Source organism: Maudiozyma barnettii (assembly GCF_903064755.1).
Source record: "Maudiozyma barnettii strain CLIB 1767 genome assembly, contig: KABA2_02, whole genome shotgun sequence".
NCBI lineage: Eukaryota > Fungi > Ascomycota > Saccharomycetes > Saccharomycetales > Saccharomycetaceae > Maudiozyma > Maudiozyma barnettii.
The window spans coordinates 1,579,196-1,595,994 of NW_024545239.1; the positions used below are offsets into that span (position 1 = coordinate 1,579,196).

The following is a 16,799-nucleotide window of genomic DNA, read 5'->3' on the forward strand; positions in this document are numbered from 1 at the left end:
TATATATTTATAAAATTCTTATTATATATTTTCAATTATATAAGTTACCATTACTAGCTTGTAAGGAGACTATGTTTTTAAAATTTTTTTTTACTAATTTACTATCTAATTTGTTTACTTTACTAGTGACATTTGTTCTTTTCAAAATTATTGAAACAGTCACAAAACTTTAAAATTTTGGAACTTTTAAGATATAAATAAGAATATTTAGAACGTATTATAATTATCCATTTCCAATATCAAACATAGGAATGCATTCTTGGAGCTATAGCAATCTATAATAACGTCGATTTACAAGTATTCAACCCCAATACTGAAGGATAAATGATAGCTTTCTACACATGTGTCGCAAGTCTTGAAACAATAATAACCTCTCTCTTGAAAAACACATCTACAAATAATCAATACTACAAAATTACTCGAAACTTGGCACCACCATTCATGCAACCGTTGCAATCAAACGAACTTCACCTTCACCATCACAGATCAACTTGACTACTCTCAAACGGCTCAAATTCCACATTACTTATCCTTCATCTACAAACAAATAATAAACTCACCGAACTATTATTACAAAGCACAGAAAAAAACGGAGGGCAAATACAAATATTTGGAACCTCGGTCAAAAATAACTTTTCAATACAATAAATAACCATTATACTAGTACATACATATTCGGAAGTGACAGATGAGAAACAATATTAGATATCGATTCCTCTGATTTACTCATTATCAAATTGTTTTGATAATTGTTTACTCCTTTCCTCCACCAGTCATTATTTAGATATATAGTAAATTTTACAAGACAGAAAAGAGTAACCTGATCTATTACTGAAAGTAAATTGCAATTGCATCACATTATTTTTACAGATCATAATAGAAATAACTAACGGTATTGATCCAACAACACATATACGGTGAAACTAGATACTTCAGGGAACAAATAAATATGATGAATTCTGGGTTTACATTCCCTCCACCTTTATCGGAGGAAGAGACTAACACATACAATAATAACACTATACCTCCCATCTCTGAAGATCAACCCGCAGGTGGGTTTACTTTCCCCAATACGAGACATGATATAGAAGCAGAGACTAACCCTAATTTTGTAGAGATAAATATAACACCACAGTTGGAAGGGACGCAACAGTTTAATACTCCAGGTAATCTTAGTACAACGACAATGACCACCCCAATAATCGATATCCCTTCCCCCATGGAAATACCGATTAGTTCATTCCCACCTAAAAAATCGAAACTTATGGAATCCTTCCAAGAGCATACCGTTCAAGAGGAAAATAATAAGGAACAAAACATTCCAGATACCGTCCAGAAAACTACTGAGTTAGGACAAGACATAACCCCAACAGAGACTACAAATAAATCACTAACTGAAGAATATGTAATAAACCTCAGACAACAAATGGCAACTGATTGGAAAAGCCCGTCAGAATATGCTCTTCACATCCTCTTCACAAAGTTTATTCGTCATGCTGAAAATAAGTTAAATGTATGTTTGGAATATCCACTGAATACAGAACCTCCCATCATTGAAATATTGGGAGAAGGTTTAGACCCTGTATTTGATAAAATTATTGAATCTCTAGGACATATCGCTAGAAACAATCCCAAACCTGTAATAGATGCAATGATGTATTGGAGAAAGACTAAATCAGAGGCAGCCAATGCAGCTGCTGAAGAAGTTCAAAAATTTATTAAAGAGAATGAAGATGACCACACACTTCCACGAACTGTGATATCCAGATCATCTTCAACTTCATCTTCAATCTTACACAAACATAGAAAGAACAGTTCTGATGGATCGAATAGTTTTTTACCAAAAAGAAATGTTTCTTCTCGAGCACCTACTAGAGTGAAGAACACTCTCGAGAATCAAAAACTAACAGATATGCAAAACCAGGTGGAAAATTTGAAAATTATTGCCCTAACAACTGATAGAAAATCTCTAATAAGTATATACATTCTTTGCCGAGTTCTGATAGAGATTATAAGGCAAGCACCTGAAAATGGAGATGAAGACTTAAGTGACAAATTGGAAGAGATTGTCTACGCTCAACTGAAGACTACAGATCCAGTTTCGTTATCGTCAAGTATAATAAAATCATCTAACTGGAATTCATTTGCCGAGCTTTTAGGTTGCATGTCTGAAAAGAAGTTCATTTCAGTAAGTGACCGATTCATTGCAGACTTAGAAAAGATTCCGAAAAGGGTCAAGGTAGAAGATGAACCATCCGTACACTTATTAATATTGGGTATGAGGTACCTCGTCCTGAAAAATTATCCTCTGGACAAGTTTGAAGAGAGTGCTGATTTTGTGAAAAGTTTGGCAAAATTTTTCTTAAAAACACAAAATGACACAGTGAAATTGGCATATAGCGAGGTTACCAACCAACTCCTGCTACCACTAGCTGGCTCACTCAGTGCAGAGGTAAACCATCCAACATGGGTGGACGCCATGGAGACTCTTTTGAAAGCTGGAAAAAATCTTTTACCCGATAATCGTTACTGGGCTAATGGATTTAAACTGACAGTCTCTATATTGTGTGCATCTCCGCCTCAGGTGTTTTCAGAACACTGGGTGAATATAATCGAATCGAGTACAGGTAAAATTAGAACAAAAAAACTTGATGATCGTATAATTTTTGCTGTCGGTGTATCCCGATTAGTTTGGGTGTATCTATACAGGTGTTCTGATACATTGAACAATACGACAAAGACCCTAACAAAGTTATTATTTTTATACCTAAACAATAAGAAGAAAGAGAATTGGCTAACTACAGATATCGATTTAATTAGCCCTTTAGCTGACGCTTTAATATCTATTGGCTACTTATATCCCAACTTTCTCCTAGAGGATACGCTCATTCCCCTCGTTAAACAATCGTTTAATGGTAGCACCCTTGAAAATATTGGCTATGATAAACTGATACTTGCAATTAAGACATATAAGGGTTTTGTACTTACGAATGAAAAGCCAGAATTTCCAGAGAATGATCGTAGAGTTTATTCAACCGATTTGAATAATATTCCATCGAATTTAAATGAGGCTCTGACAGCGAATAATGAAGAAATGTGTGCTATCATTTATAAACTTTTTTTAATCCTTGACTCTAATATTGGGTCTGAAGTATGGTCTCCAGAAAATTATCATCAAAAACAAACATCTACTCCATTCGGAACCTTTTCGTTCGGATTTTCAAATGATAGTGACAGTAATGTACAAAAAATTTCATTAAATCTATTACTGTTCTCTACAATTATAGAGGCAATACCTTGCTGCTTGGCAATTTCTAAGAATATTCCATACAAGCCCATAATTGAAGTCCTAACAAGAAATGCAGTCCATGCAGACAATTTTATCTCCGAGAGTTGCAGAAAAGCACTTAAGGCGTTGGCAACAAAGAACAATGCATACACTTTTATTACATGGTTTGCCAAATATTCGTTCGATTTTGATGAGAAAACTCAATCTAGATATAATATGTCATATCTTAATTCGACCGAATATATTACACTACTAATGCTATATGTTGAACTATTAGAATGTTGGTTAAATGAATTCCAAACTTCCAAGAAGAAAGAATCGAAAAAAGTCATGGGGCTGGATGGTATTCAACTTCTTCCTAATGAAGATACAAACAACGAAACAACTGGAACTGAAAAATTAGAATGGAAGAATATTATAACAGTTATCGAAGAAGTTGAAGGGAATGGTTTATTTTTTCTATGTTCACACGATTTTACTGTTCGAAAATTGGGTATACAAATCTTAAGAATTATCTCCAAATTTGACGAAGCAATGGCAGAAAAAACTGAAAAACTTTCCGAAAATGGTCATTCGAGATCATCATCCTTCCACTTTTCCGCAGATCGTGGTAACAGGTTAATTGATTTCATACATGAAGCCAGTATATTCTCATTTATAAACCCACAAAAAATCTCATTGAGTGTAGTAGAGAAACAACGTTTATCAAAATTGAACTCCAGATATAAAAAGGGTCTAATTGTCAGGTTAGCAGAATCATCATATGGTGTCGATGCAGCGTTATGGCAAAGAGCCTTCCCTAAACTTTTAGCTTACATTTTTAAAACCTGTCCTATTACCATGGCTCTTTGTCGTTCAATAGTGTGCATTAGACTCGTACAAGTTCATGAAGTGATTCTTCGCATTTCGAACGACACTTTGTTTAAGCCCCAAAATAGTCTTCCCGAAACAATTATTAATCAATGGAAACTTTACCTAGTGGCTGCTTGTACATCACTTACGTCGACTAATGATCAAATTTTACATATTCCGAGTAGTACAAAAAAACATGGAAGAAAGAAGAGTCAACAAATTTTTACTGTTCAACACCAGAAGATAAAATCCGCAAAATCGATTTTTAAGATGGTACTTCCTTTATTAAACTCACAGAGTATTATGATCAGAGAGGCAATTATATCTGGACTGAGTTCCATGAATATAAACATTTACAAGACATATATAGAAAGCGTTGATAGCTTCCTTATTGGGTGGAAAGAACAAAGCTCAAACCAAATCAGGGTTGAAATGTTTCAAATTTTGGCAATTCTATCCCGTTTCTTGAAGGAAACTTCCATTTCAAATGACAGATGGATCCTTCGTAAATTGTCTGAATTTATTAAACATGCAAAATTATTTCTTCAAATCGATTCTGTTCAAAAATCGTACGAGTACCAGCCACTAAGGTGTTATTTTTCCGAACTACTACTTAGATTCTATTCTAGCACAAAGGACCATGAAGATATTGATAAGTTATTCCCATTTCAGGCCCGTGCATCCTGTTTTAATTTTCTTAAGGAATGGTGTGGTTATGGGGATAGTGCTTATCTCTCCAACGAAAGATATACTTACATGATCAAAAAAACTGAAAATGATAGGGACAAAACAGCAATAACAGCAGGCATAGAATTTCAAAGAAATAGACTTGAAATAGTTGTTTTGGAAACGATGGTGATATTATGCTCGGAATCAATTACCGAAACTTTGTACGATGTAGGAGAAACACCAATAATTATATCCTTCGACCTTGAATCATTATTATTTTGGATCGAAGGTATGTTCAATTCAGAAAACGAGGTCGTACGAATCCTAGGTGTTACGGCATTAACTAACCTTCTTGAGCGTAACAATAAAAATTTGAAACTTTTCCAAGATGTGTCGACACAATGTATTTCACATCATAGTGATCCATCGGTGTCTGTTTTATATTATACTACATTGTGCAAGGCTGTTTTGAAACTTGATAATTTGATTTTAGAAGAACATGAGTTAGTCTCACTTGGTTTATACGGCCTGGTGTCAGATAAGGAGGAAACTAGAATTTGTGCAGTGGATCTATTATCTGTTGTGGAAACAAAATTACATGACTCGTCTTACACGAAGGTATTTAAGGAAAAATTAGCTAACTCATCAAAAATGGTGTATAAATCAACAGCACTTGAAATTTCTAGCATATTTGCTGAGTTACTATCTCAAGAATTGTGTTTAAAGGTCTTTTCTAGTTTGGTTGGTGTACTAGATTTATTTCCGTTTGAAATCCAACGAGATCTTCTGGTTTTAATGGTTCCATGGGTAAATAAGTTTGTCCTGAAATCGATAGATGAATTAGATACATTCATGGTATTAAATAATCTATTCTATGTTACAATGACATTGAATGACAGTCTACCAAACGAGGTTGAACAATTGTGGATTTCTTTAGGGAAGGGAAATTCTTTCCAAAATATCTTAGTATCACTCGAATATCTATTGCAATCATCAACGGATTACAAAAATTCACTTTTCGTTCAAAAAGCAAGAGATATTGTATTGTACCTTTCAAGTGTACCAGGTAGTATTGGATTGATTGATACACTGCTGAGAAACCTCGAACCAAAATCAATGATACCAACAACAAAAAGACAAATATCAGAACCTATTAATAAAGACAACCGTTACTCATTTATTGCAAACATTTGGGATATATTGGCACATAATACGAAGAAAGTTACATTTTCTAAAGCTCAATTGACAATTATATTTTTGGTAAATTTATCTACTGATATAAATGATTCGTTGAAATCATCGTTACCAATTCTGTTGCATATTTGTATCTGTCTTTTAGATCACTATGTCCCACTGGTACAAGAAAGTGCTGCTAGAATAATGTGTAATTTAATCTTTGGAATCGCCCCAGAACACGAAAAATCCGAGACTACAGTAAACCTTCTACGTAATAGAACATCCCTCTGGTCATATGATAACCTAGTCAAGGATAAAAGGGGAGCTCGGTCACCAAAGGCAATGGATATGCTTGTTAGAAATATCATCGAAATATTTAGTGATGATATTAATAATATTCAAAATGACTGGCAAAGAACATCATTAAAATGGGCTACAACCTGTCCAGTAAGACATATTGCATGCAGATCTTTCCAAGTATTTAGATCCCTTCTTTCATTCTTGGATCAGGAAATGTTACGTGACATGCTTCATAGACTTTCAAATACGATAGCTGATGATAACCTTGATATTCAAGGTTTTGCTATGCAAATTCTAATGACATTAAATGCAATTATGGCCGAATTAGATGCAACTGATTTAATTAGTTTCCCCCAATTATTTTGGTCAATTATTGCATGTATGAGCAGTATACATGAGCAAGAATTCATCGAAGCGTTATCATGTATTTCTAAGTTTATTTCAAAAATTGATTTAGATTCTCCGGATACCGTTCAATGTCTAGTTAGTACATTTCCCTCAAACTGGGAGGGACGTTTTGATGGTCTACAGAAGATTGCACTTATTGGTCTACGCTCATCCAACTCTTTAGATGTTACATATAAATTTTTGGATAAGATAAATCTACTGAATGATAGTAAAATTGTCGCCGACAACGAAACTAGACTGCTATTTGGTCTAATATCAAATTTACCAAGATTTTTAGATGCGATGGATAAGAAGGACTATACAAATGTTCAAACTGCTGCTGATTCTTTAATATTCTTGTCAAATGAAAAAAACCAACCGTCCCTTTCCAGATTAGTTGATTCATTAGCAAAGGATAAGTTTAGGTCGAAAAAAGACTTTATGAGTCAAGTTGTTAGTTTTATATCGCGCAACTATTTTCCAAAATACGCTGCCCAGACATTGGTTTTCCTATTAGGTTTACTTCTAAATAGTATTGATTGGATTAAAGTTCAAACGATGGAGATATTGAAGTATGTATTTCCTCTGGTAGATCTAACAAGTTCAGAATTCATCGGTGTCGGTGCCGACTTGATCTCTCCTCTGCTGAGACTACTTCTAACGGATTATGAGATCCAAGCGCTTAGTGTCTTGGACTGTGTTCCTAATGTTTCTGGTAGCAAAATGGATAAAGATGTTTTAAGAATAAGCATGGGGAATACCGACATAAAAAACAATCAAAACACAACAACAACGTTGTTTGGGTTACCAGATCAATCTGGATGGTCTGTACCAATGCCTACCATGACAGCCGCTATGACAAGACATAATGTCCATACAGTGTTTACTTCGTGTGCTAACAGTGCTGCATTTGAGCAAGATCAAAATAATATTGATGATGTCGTTGAGTTCCACGCAGATGGTGATTACCAGTTAGGTAGAATGGATACGATAGATTCATTTTCAGTTCCTGAAGAAAAAGATGCCACCCTAAGCCATATGTGGGCAGAATTAGATAACCTAGACAGTTTCTTTACCAAAGATATATCAAATAGAATATCAAGTGCTCAAAAGGGAAATGATATAGGAGTTGGACCTCATGAAAGATCAATGTCAACTGATACGACTAACACTGATCAAACGTTTAATCTCGAATCAGCCCCTCAATTATATGATAAGAAAGTTTCTGTTCTTTTAAACAGAAGTCTTTCGAGAGCACCATCCAACGTATCCTTTAAAAAATATTTAGCTGATTCATTTGCTACAAACACGAGACGAATTGATAGTAGAACTAAATATGGAAATGACTAATAAGTAAATCAATAAACAATATATAAAAAGTATGTAATATTATTCAATGGACATTTTTCCTTTTCGTGCTTCTAAAATTGATCTATAAGGATTCTACGTTGATTCGAATCAGAGGTTAACACTATTGCAAGATTAGTTCTTTCCTGTAACAATTTCCAGTATATTACTTATGTTTGTATAATTTTATTTGATCAGTCTTATAGAAGTATTTATCAATGGTAACAAGGCTGCTTCCTTCCCACGAATTATATGGGACGATTCAAAATAGATAAATTGGAAATTGTAACGGTTAACTTGAACCATCCAAGTTAGTATCTGGAACATATTTACCAAATAATTGAGCATCTAACTGATCAAAAACATTTAAAACATCCATATTATCATTATTTTCAGGTTTAGGTTTTAAGTGAGATCGATCGGACGATAAACTAGATATGGTTCCTGGATTTCCAATTGGTGTGACGTTTTGCATATTTTTGAAGTTATCATCAGACTCCGACTGTGTCAACAATTCATTGGTATTAGAATTATAGTTAAACATAGTAGGACCTTGATCGTTATTTGTTACCTTCGAATTACCAGTACTGAACTCTTCTTGATTTGGTTGTGGGAGGGTCTTTATGAAATTTTCGAGGTCCAGGTCTGCCTTTGAATCATCATTTCCTGGAAAGTTTAGAGAATCTTTTACTATTTCATTATCATTATTAATATCTTTGTCATATGAACTACTCTCCGGCGACACATTACTAGAATAATTTATATTACTAGTTGAATTAGGTGTGGTATTATTATTGTTAATAGTAGTACTACTACTATTATCCCAAGGATAGAGCAGTTGAATAGTTCTAGTGTTTAGCTTTTCAAATAATTTGTTCAGAATGTTGTATGTTCTATTGGCCGCCATACTTGAGTCCTTTAATCTTAATAATAAATTTCTTCCAATCTCAGCATCTTTCAATATATCATAATATTCGCGTGCACTGTCCTTATCGCTTGGTTCAGCTTCATGAGTGTAGAACAGTAGACCAGCTACTGAATAGAAAATAGTATAATTAGCGTACCAATATGAACCTGCAATAAGCGACTTATCTAACATATCTTGACCAAGTTTTACTACTGTTCTGGAGACATTAATACAATTTCTTGCCCTTTGCAAAGACAGAGGATCTGGTGCCGAAGCAGCGTATTTGTGCGAAACGTAATGAATAAAAGGTCTATAGAGTATAATTTGAACATGTAAAAACGATAAATGCAATAGTTTATTTGCTCTTTCACATCTTTGTTCTAGACCAGTAGCATTTGGTTTCATTTCTTTTGGTAACTGATCAACCCAACTTCTCAATTTTAATTCCAAATTAGTCACAGTTTCATGCGATATAATATTATTAGTTCTCTTAACAGGATATAACTCGGCTACTATTTCACTTAATATCATTATTAATTTTGTGTGATGATTAGAAATAGCCACACTCGACAGTACCGAATGCTGATTCTCAGGTAGATATGCATCAACAGTAATGTTTTCATCTGAAAGTTCTACTGGTAATGTTTGATCGAAATCATCTACTGATATGGATCTAGGTAAACCTAACATTGCATTAACGTAGATATCCAGTTTGTAAATTGTATAGAATAATCTCTTCCGCACTTCAATTTCAATAGGGTTCAAACCGGAGTTGGCTGGTGTTAATCTATGATAACCTTCTCGAAGGACACTTCTCATCGCGACACCAATATAAGCATAACAAGTAGATAAACGTGCAGAACATTGCAAGAAAATAAACAACATGACCACTGTTTGAATAGAGTTCAAGTCTCTGGTATTGGTGATATCTATCAATTTTCTTGCTGCAATAAAGTATTTATACCCTTCATCTTGTAACAATTTTCTTTCAGTTTCGTCTTGCTCACGAATATCCTTATTTGGTGAACTACCTGCACTACCACCTGATAAAGATTTGGAAAATAAAGCACCTACTGCCATTATCGAATAACACAATGGCAAGAAATTAATTTGCTTCTGGGTGTAATTAGTTGGATCGGTATCATATAATTCATTTAGTTGTTGAATGAAAAGAGGTCTATGGTAAAATCTTAACAAGACACAACAATACTTCCAAGTATTTTCCACAAAATGTAAAGCAATATTTTTAGGAGGTAACATAATTTTAATCTCTCTTCCGATATTTGGTGTATTAGACATTGTACCTTCTACAGATTCGTTATTTGAATCAGCTGAATTTGTTGAAAATATTTTGACATTTTTTGACATACCATCTGGACTAGTAATCCCTGGAGACGTACGATTAACTAGTGATACCGAATCTCCTGATATTAAATGATATTCTTTTACGGCATCTTCCAAATAATTAACTGAATGTCCTTTAAAATTTTGTACTATTTGTGAAAAAGTGGGAATATCTAATGTTTCTACTTGTGGTAAATTTGGTAGTAGTACACTAAATAATTGTTGGTATTTAATTAAGTCATTTTGAAGTTTTCCAACTTTTTTTGTATTTGTCTTTTTTGTATTACCTGTACCTGATGAACTCGTTGTACCTGCCATATAAGACGAATTATTTGGAATTACTGAGAAAATGTTGATACCACTATTACTATGACTATTATTTGAAGTAAATTGTTCTGTTGGGGTGATATTCATATTGGACATTTCTTGTGGACTAATTCCATTATTATTACTACTTCCATTCATACCACCCAATGCTTTCATTATCCCCATTTTATTTGAAGGATCATTTTCTAGTTTAAGCTGTATCGTAGAATTATTTCCACCTAATACCGCGGCTGAAGGATTCATCATATTTTGATTTAGTCTTGTACTACTATTACTAATAGTCAGTCCATTATTATTATTAGGAATGGTAGTAGTAGAACTATTATTACTCCGCTTACTGGGTTGATTATAAGTACATTCATAAGCATAAACTGTACAATGTATACACGGCTGTTGACCATCACATTTAACCTTTTTCTTCCTGCATTCGTCACATGCTCTAGTGACTCTTCTTCTCTTAACTTGTTGTTCTGACATCACTTCTCTGAACGTCTCCACACTTTTATTTACTGTGTGTAACTGATGGGTATTCGTTAACAACTGTGTTTGTTTACAAATAATATGGTTTATAAATAAATATCTAATGAGAATTGATATTACCAAGAGAACCCAAATTTTTAAAGTTACAGTAAATCTGCAACCCCAGAAAGGAAAAGAAAAAAATTGAAAAAAATCAACAAAGAAACTAACAACAAACAGTAGCAACAGACAGTGTCAGTCAAAAATAAACAAAGAGTAAACAAATAATATAAGTTTGGCTACTCTTATGTTGAAGTTGGTTCATTGCTAATTATTAATTTTATTACAATGCACATAAATAAATAAATAAATAAATATATATATATATATGCTCCATTTGTCTCTTTGAATAACCAGATCACATCTTGAAAAATTGAATTATATGATACCACATAACATATCTCCTAGGGAAACGATAATAACAAATTTTTAGAATCGAATCTTTTACACCAAGAAATAAACAGTGACAACAGTAACTGCTCCCTAGGAAATCCAAGACCTTGATATATGTATTGGAACAGTAAAACATTACGGCAAATAAATGATGATTTATGTGTATAAATAAGTCCTGTAGATTATACATTACAAATGAGGATTGACGTTCAAAGAATGAGAAGAGAATATAACCAGGTTGTTATAGTGGATATATTCATGTACTACCACTTCAAGGTGATAATACTTGTCTCTTGTCTAAGTTCTAATGGCCTTGTGTGCAAAAGATTGTGACAACGAGGTAATTACTACTAAATTCGCACGTAAAACATTTCACAGAAAAGGGAAGAAACATCGATTATAACTTGGACTTAACATTATCTAATATTTCAATGACAGATCCTCGTATCTTTGGTAACTTTCTATGGGGAGCAATGAATAGCTCAATCACTTCCCTTACAATTTTGAAGAAATAAAATAGTTGCACATACTTATAGAAAGAGCATAACCGCCAATCGATTAAAGGTAATTACCTCAGACAATCTGCAACGGATGTAGGCGATGCCATCCTGACTTTTATATAACCATTGAGTCACCAATTCAGTAAACATTACGATTCATATATGTTTTGAACTTTATATGCCAAATTTGTTCACTTTATTTTTTCATTCGCGGTGCAAAATGTGAGACGCGATAAAAAATGCCAATTTTATTTTATTTACGTATTTTATTTATTAAAATTGAAGAAATTATAATTTATACGTGTAAGACGAACTTAGATCCAAACACAAGAGTGTTGCAATTATAACTAAGCTGGTTGGGAATATATCGATACCGTCGTTTGCTCATAAGAAAAACGAATTATGGCATCCCCACAAAATAAATTTACCAATGGAAGTTACATAAATGATCCCAAGTATACCCCAGAACAATTCAACAACCTTGCTAGTTGTGTCACATCTATATTAAGCTCTGTCGACGTCGAAATTGCAGCCTCGTACCAATATAGCAATGGTAAGAACAAAAGTAAAGAGATCAAAGCGTTTGCCAAACTTTCTGGGAATAATTGGACGTACTTTATCAAGACGTTAAAAGTAAGTATTGGTCGTAATACAGATAAGCTTGATCCCATAGAAGGAATGGCCGCAATAGAGACCGAACCAAATAATGTTACTACTGATTTGAATGGTTCCAACATTGATTTGGGCCCTGCAAAGACAGTATCGAGAAAGCATGGTATAATTGAATTCAATAGTGAGACTGGTAATTGGGATTTAATTATTACGGGACGTAATGGTGCTAAGTTAAATTATAAAAAGATTAAAACACACAATTTGAATAAAAGAATATCTTTAAATTGTGGTGATGTGATCGATATGGGTGGAATACAAATGATTTTTATCTTACCTGATACGGTGCCATTGATTAATTCAAACTGTTTAACACATTTTATTCCTAAATTAGTAACAATATATGGCTTAAATGGGAATAACAACCCTTTGATGCAAGACCTGATTAAGGATTCAAGTTACGTTAAACAACAAATGAAAATTGGTCATTTAGAAAATATACCTGTATTAAATAGTATCTTATTAGAAAATCAAAGGTTTTCCCCAATTGAACCATCTGAAAAAGTCTCCGAAATTTCTAATGATTATGACAATGATTTGGATAATAAAGCAGATGAAACAATAGCAATAATTACGACACCTACTGATCCTGTCGTTCCATTATCGCCTGAATATAATCACAACACTTCAGAGTACAATGCCCTCAAAAGAACATTACCTGAAAAAACTGGTACGTTACCAAAGAAATTTCAGATATCATCCATATCCAGTAACAAACAATATGGCGCCATGCCTACAAAATTACTTGAGTCACAACCAATTGACCAGCTTGTGCCGTCACATATGCATCCTGTTCCTAAGTCAAAGGTTACCAACCAACCAGATTTTAGTTCACAGACAATAATACCACCTTTGCAACCTAGATCAGAATCTTTAGATAATAAAAAAGAAATACGGAAGGAAGTGTCTCCTAGTGAAAAGGATATTGATAAGTCCGGAAAAGTTGCCAACAAACCTCCATTACCATACGGTACATTAATAGCACAAGCCATTCTATCTACTGAGACTGGGATTATTTCTTTATCTGATATTTACGAATTTTTGTTAAAAAAATACGAATATTTTAGAAATACAAGTGCAGATTGGCAAAATTCTGTGAGACATACATTATCTTTAAATGCTGCATTTCAAAAGATTCCAAAGAAAAAAATATCATCAAAGGGGAAAGGTATGGTATGGTGTATTGATAGAGAATATAGAGCTGAGTTTTTGAAAAAATGGGAAAATGGATATGCAAGTAAGACTAAAAAGAATGCTGCTGTAGATAAACAATTGCTTCTTCATATGTCAACTCATAAGTTCATTCCAGAACCTTATGATAATGAAATAAGATCACATGAAATTGAGAAACAAGAGATGTCCCAAGCAAATGGAATTGCAGATGATGTGCAATAATTTTTAACGAAAGTAATATCACAACCCTACAAACCTAGCATTTTATTTGCGATCAAGAAACTCAATTTAGATTCCCCTCAATTACCAAAACTTATATAATATAATATAAGATTATATAAAGACTATCGTAGCATAATTAAAAAGAAAATCCTTCATACAGCAAAGATAGTAATCTATTATATTAAAATAGACATTGAATAGTGGATATACTTGCGTTTAAGTAAACATATCAGTATCGTACCGTTATAGGAATCGTAATATATAAATAATAGTATTGCGCGAAAATTCAGGTATTTTATCATATATTAACGGGGGAATTGAAATAACACAAGGAAACAACTACAAACTAGCGATTACCCCTCTGGTTACCATTGAAATGCAAAAATATGAAGAGCTCCCTAACATACTTATATGGAAATCATTTAACAAAGGGACACTAGCGAAAGGGTTATGTGATTACATCATAACTAATAGAAATGTACACAATACGGAGACCGAATTCATCATGAAGAAACTTTATTATATTGATTCTGTGAATTCTTTCCCTCTTGAAGAATTCAAGACGATGATACCAATAAATATGCCAATTAATAAGAGTATATACGATAATGTTATTATTAATCAAGCTTTAAATTTGAAGGAACTCAATGAAATAGTCATGAAGATCATAAGAACCGACAAACAACGTGTTGTTAATGAAGAAAATATCAAACAACAGACACTCAAATCTCCACAAATAACGAAGGATAATATACTTGTAATTATAAACGGGTTAGACATTATGTTTCAAAACAGCAGCATGTCTGATTCAAGACAGGCTCACAATCATTTGAACACAACATTGCTACAATTGCGAATTACTGCAAACAGAAGAACCAAATCTTTCAGGAGTGTAATATTGTCAAGAGATCCATTAAACTCGGGCACTTCTACACAACAGTTTAAAAAGAGAGCTAGAAATGAAGGTAATTCTGTGTACCAATATGTGTCAAAGTACTATGCCGATTATGACCTTTGAGATGATCTGTTCGAGATCTCGAAATATTTACGACGATATCTTGTGAAACCCATACACCCGCTACACCCGTACATTTATTGTAAAATTTGCTTCTGCAAATCCAAGAAAAATGAGACTTAAAATTCTTTTTTTTCCCAAAATATTTGTTAAAAAAAAGAGAGAAACTTTGGAAGCGGTAAACTCGCTGTGTTGGTTTACGTAGTACTATTCCAGTTCGGGCATTTTACAAATCTGTGAACAAAGCGAAGGGGAATACAGACAAACAGACTCAATTTACGGATGATGATGATATTGCAATACTGAGAAGCTTAGGAAACTTTTCACCTTGGTCTATGCAATGCGCGATAACTAATAATGCCAGAGATCGTTAAACTGGTATATTGTTAGTTAAGAAAATATTAAAGGGCCATATCATCTATATATATACGTATTTTGTAACATTAACAGTATAGTTTTATTTCATTTAAGTGAACCGTACACGAAACCAATAAGAATCGATATGTCTACTTTTGAACCAGTTGTTGTTATTGACGGTATGTTTAAAATAAAGAAAATTCAGGAGTTTATGTGATTACACTAAGATGAAAGATTAGAATTTTGAAATAAGAAAAATTAATGAGGAATAAAAGGAAAATCTTTAATATATATATGATAGCTTTTTGAATACAGAATGAGCCTTACGTATATCATTGATAAAGAAAAATAACGAACGATGAACACCTATTTTAAAATTATAATTTACAAATATATTAAACAATATATATTTTTGTTCAACATTGTAATAACATAAAATCCAGATTGCCAACAAGTGAAAAATGATTTACTAACAAGTTTTTATTTTATTTTTAAATTATTATTGTCAATCTATTTCTGATAATATATAATATGAGGAATAAAATATTTATTTCCAAATAGGTAAGGGTCACTTACTAGGTCGTCTAGCTTCCGTTGTTGCCAAGCAACTATTGAACGGTCAAAAGATCGTTGTTGTCAGAGCTGAATCCCTAAATGTCTCTGGTGAATTCTTCAGAAACAAGTTAAAGTACCACGATTACTTGAGAAAAGCCACTGCATACAACAAGACTCATGGTCCATTCCATTTCAGAGCCCCATCTAGAATCTTCTACAAGGCTGTCAGAGGTATGATCCAACATAAGACTCCTCGTGGTAAGGCTGCTCTAGAAAGATTAAAGGTCTTCGAAGGTATCCCACCACCATACGACAAGAAGAAGAGAGTTGTTGTTCCAAACGCTCTAAGAGTTCTAAGATTGAAGCCAGGTAGAAAATACACCACTCTATCCAAGCTATCTTCTGCTGTCGGTTGGAAATACGAAGATGTTGTTGCTAAGCTAGAAGCCAAGAGAAAGGTTTCCTCTGCTGAATACTACGCCAAGAAGAGAGCTTTCAACAAGAAGGTTACTGCTGCTTCCGCTTCTGTCGCTGAAACCGATGTTGCCAAGCAATTGGCTGCTCTAGGTTATTAAATGATACCAGAATAAATAAATGATATAAAAAGAAAATAGTAATACATTACATTACATTGAATCAGTATATACATATTCCTGATATATTCTAATGGTTGTACTTCTTTTCTTTTTCTTTTCCTTTTTCTTCTGTTAACATTTTTTTCCTCCCTTAGCACATAACATATTTCATCAACATCTCTCATATCAAAGGATATATCCCCTTTCTAATTTTATGATTTAT

The 16,799-nt window shown here is 33.3% G+C and overlaps 5 protein-coding genes across 5 annotated transcripts; 4 read left to right on the plus strand and 1 right to left on the minus strand.

The window, feature by feature from the left end:
• Positions 1-952: 952 nt before the first annotated feature.
• On the plus strand, positions 953-8,023 carry TAO3 (Tao3p; the record flags this gene model as incomplete). The annotated part of the gene is made up of 1 exon (XM_041549351.1): positions 953-8,023. The coding sequence occupies one exon, from the start codon at positions 953-955 to the stop codon at positions 8,021-8,023; it is 7,071 nt and encodes a 2,356-aa protein (XP_041405285.1).
• A 289-nt stretch (positions 8,024-8,312) lies between these two features.
• Positions 8,313-11,075, minus strand: ASG1 (Asg1p; the record flags this gene model as incomplete). The annotated part of the gene is made up of 1 exon (XM_041549352.1): positions 8,313-11,075. The coding sequence occupies one exon, from the start codon at positions 11,073-11,075 to the stop codon at positions 8,313-8,315; it is 2,763 nt and encodes a 920-aa protein (XP_041405286.1).
• Positions 11,076-12,412: 1,337 nt separating this feature from the next.
• Positions 12,413-14,074, plus strand: FKH1 (forkhead family transcription factor FKH1; the record flags this gene model as incomplete). Its single annotated transcript, XM_041549353.1, has 1 exon — positions 12,413-14,074. One exon carries the CDS (start codon positions 12,413-12,415, stop codon positions 14,072-14,074), a length of 1,662 nt encoding a protein of 553 aa, XP_041405287.1.
• Positions 14,075-14,450: 376 nt separating this feature from the next.
• Positions 14,451-15,092, plus strand: CSM2 (Csm2p; the record flags this gene model as incomplete). The annotated part of the gene is made up of 1 exon (XM_041549354.1): positions 14,451-15,092. One exon carries the CDS (start codon positions 14,451-14,453, stop codon positions 15,090-15,092), a length of 642 nt encoding a protein of 213 aa, XP_041405288.1.
• Positions 15,093-15,591: 499 nt separating this feature from the next.
• KABA2_02S15158 (60S ribosomal protein uL13) lies at positions 15,592-16,576 on the plus strand (the record flags this gene model as incomplete). Its single annotated transcript, XM_041549355.1, has 2 exons — positions 15,592-15,625; positions 16,008-16,576. The coding sequence occupies 2 exons, from the start codon at positions 15,592-15,594 to the stop codon at positions 16,574-16,576; spliced, it is 603 nt and encodes a 200-aa protein (XP_041405289.1).
• Positions 16,577-16,799: the final 223 nt, after the last annotated feature.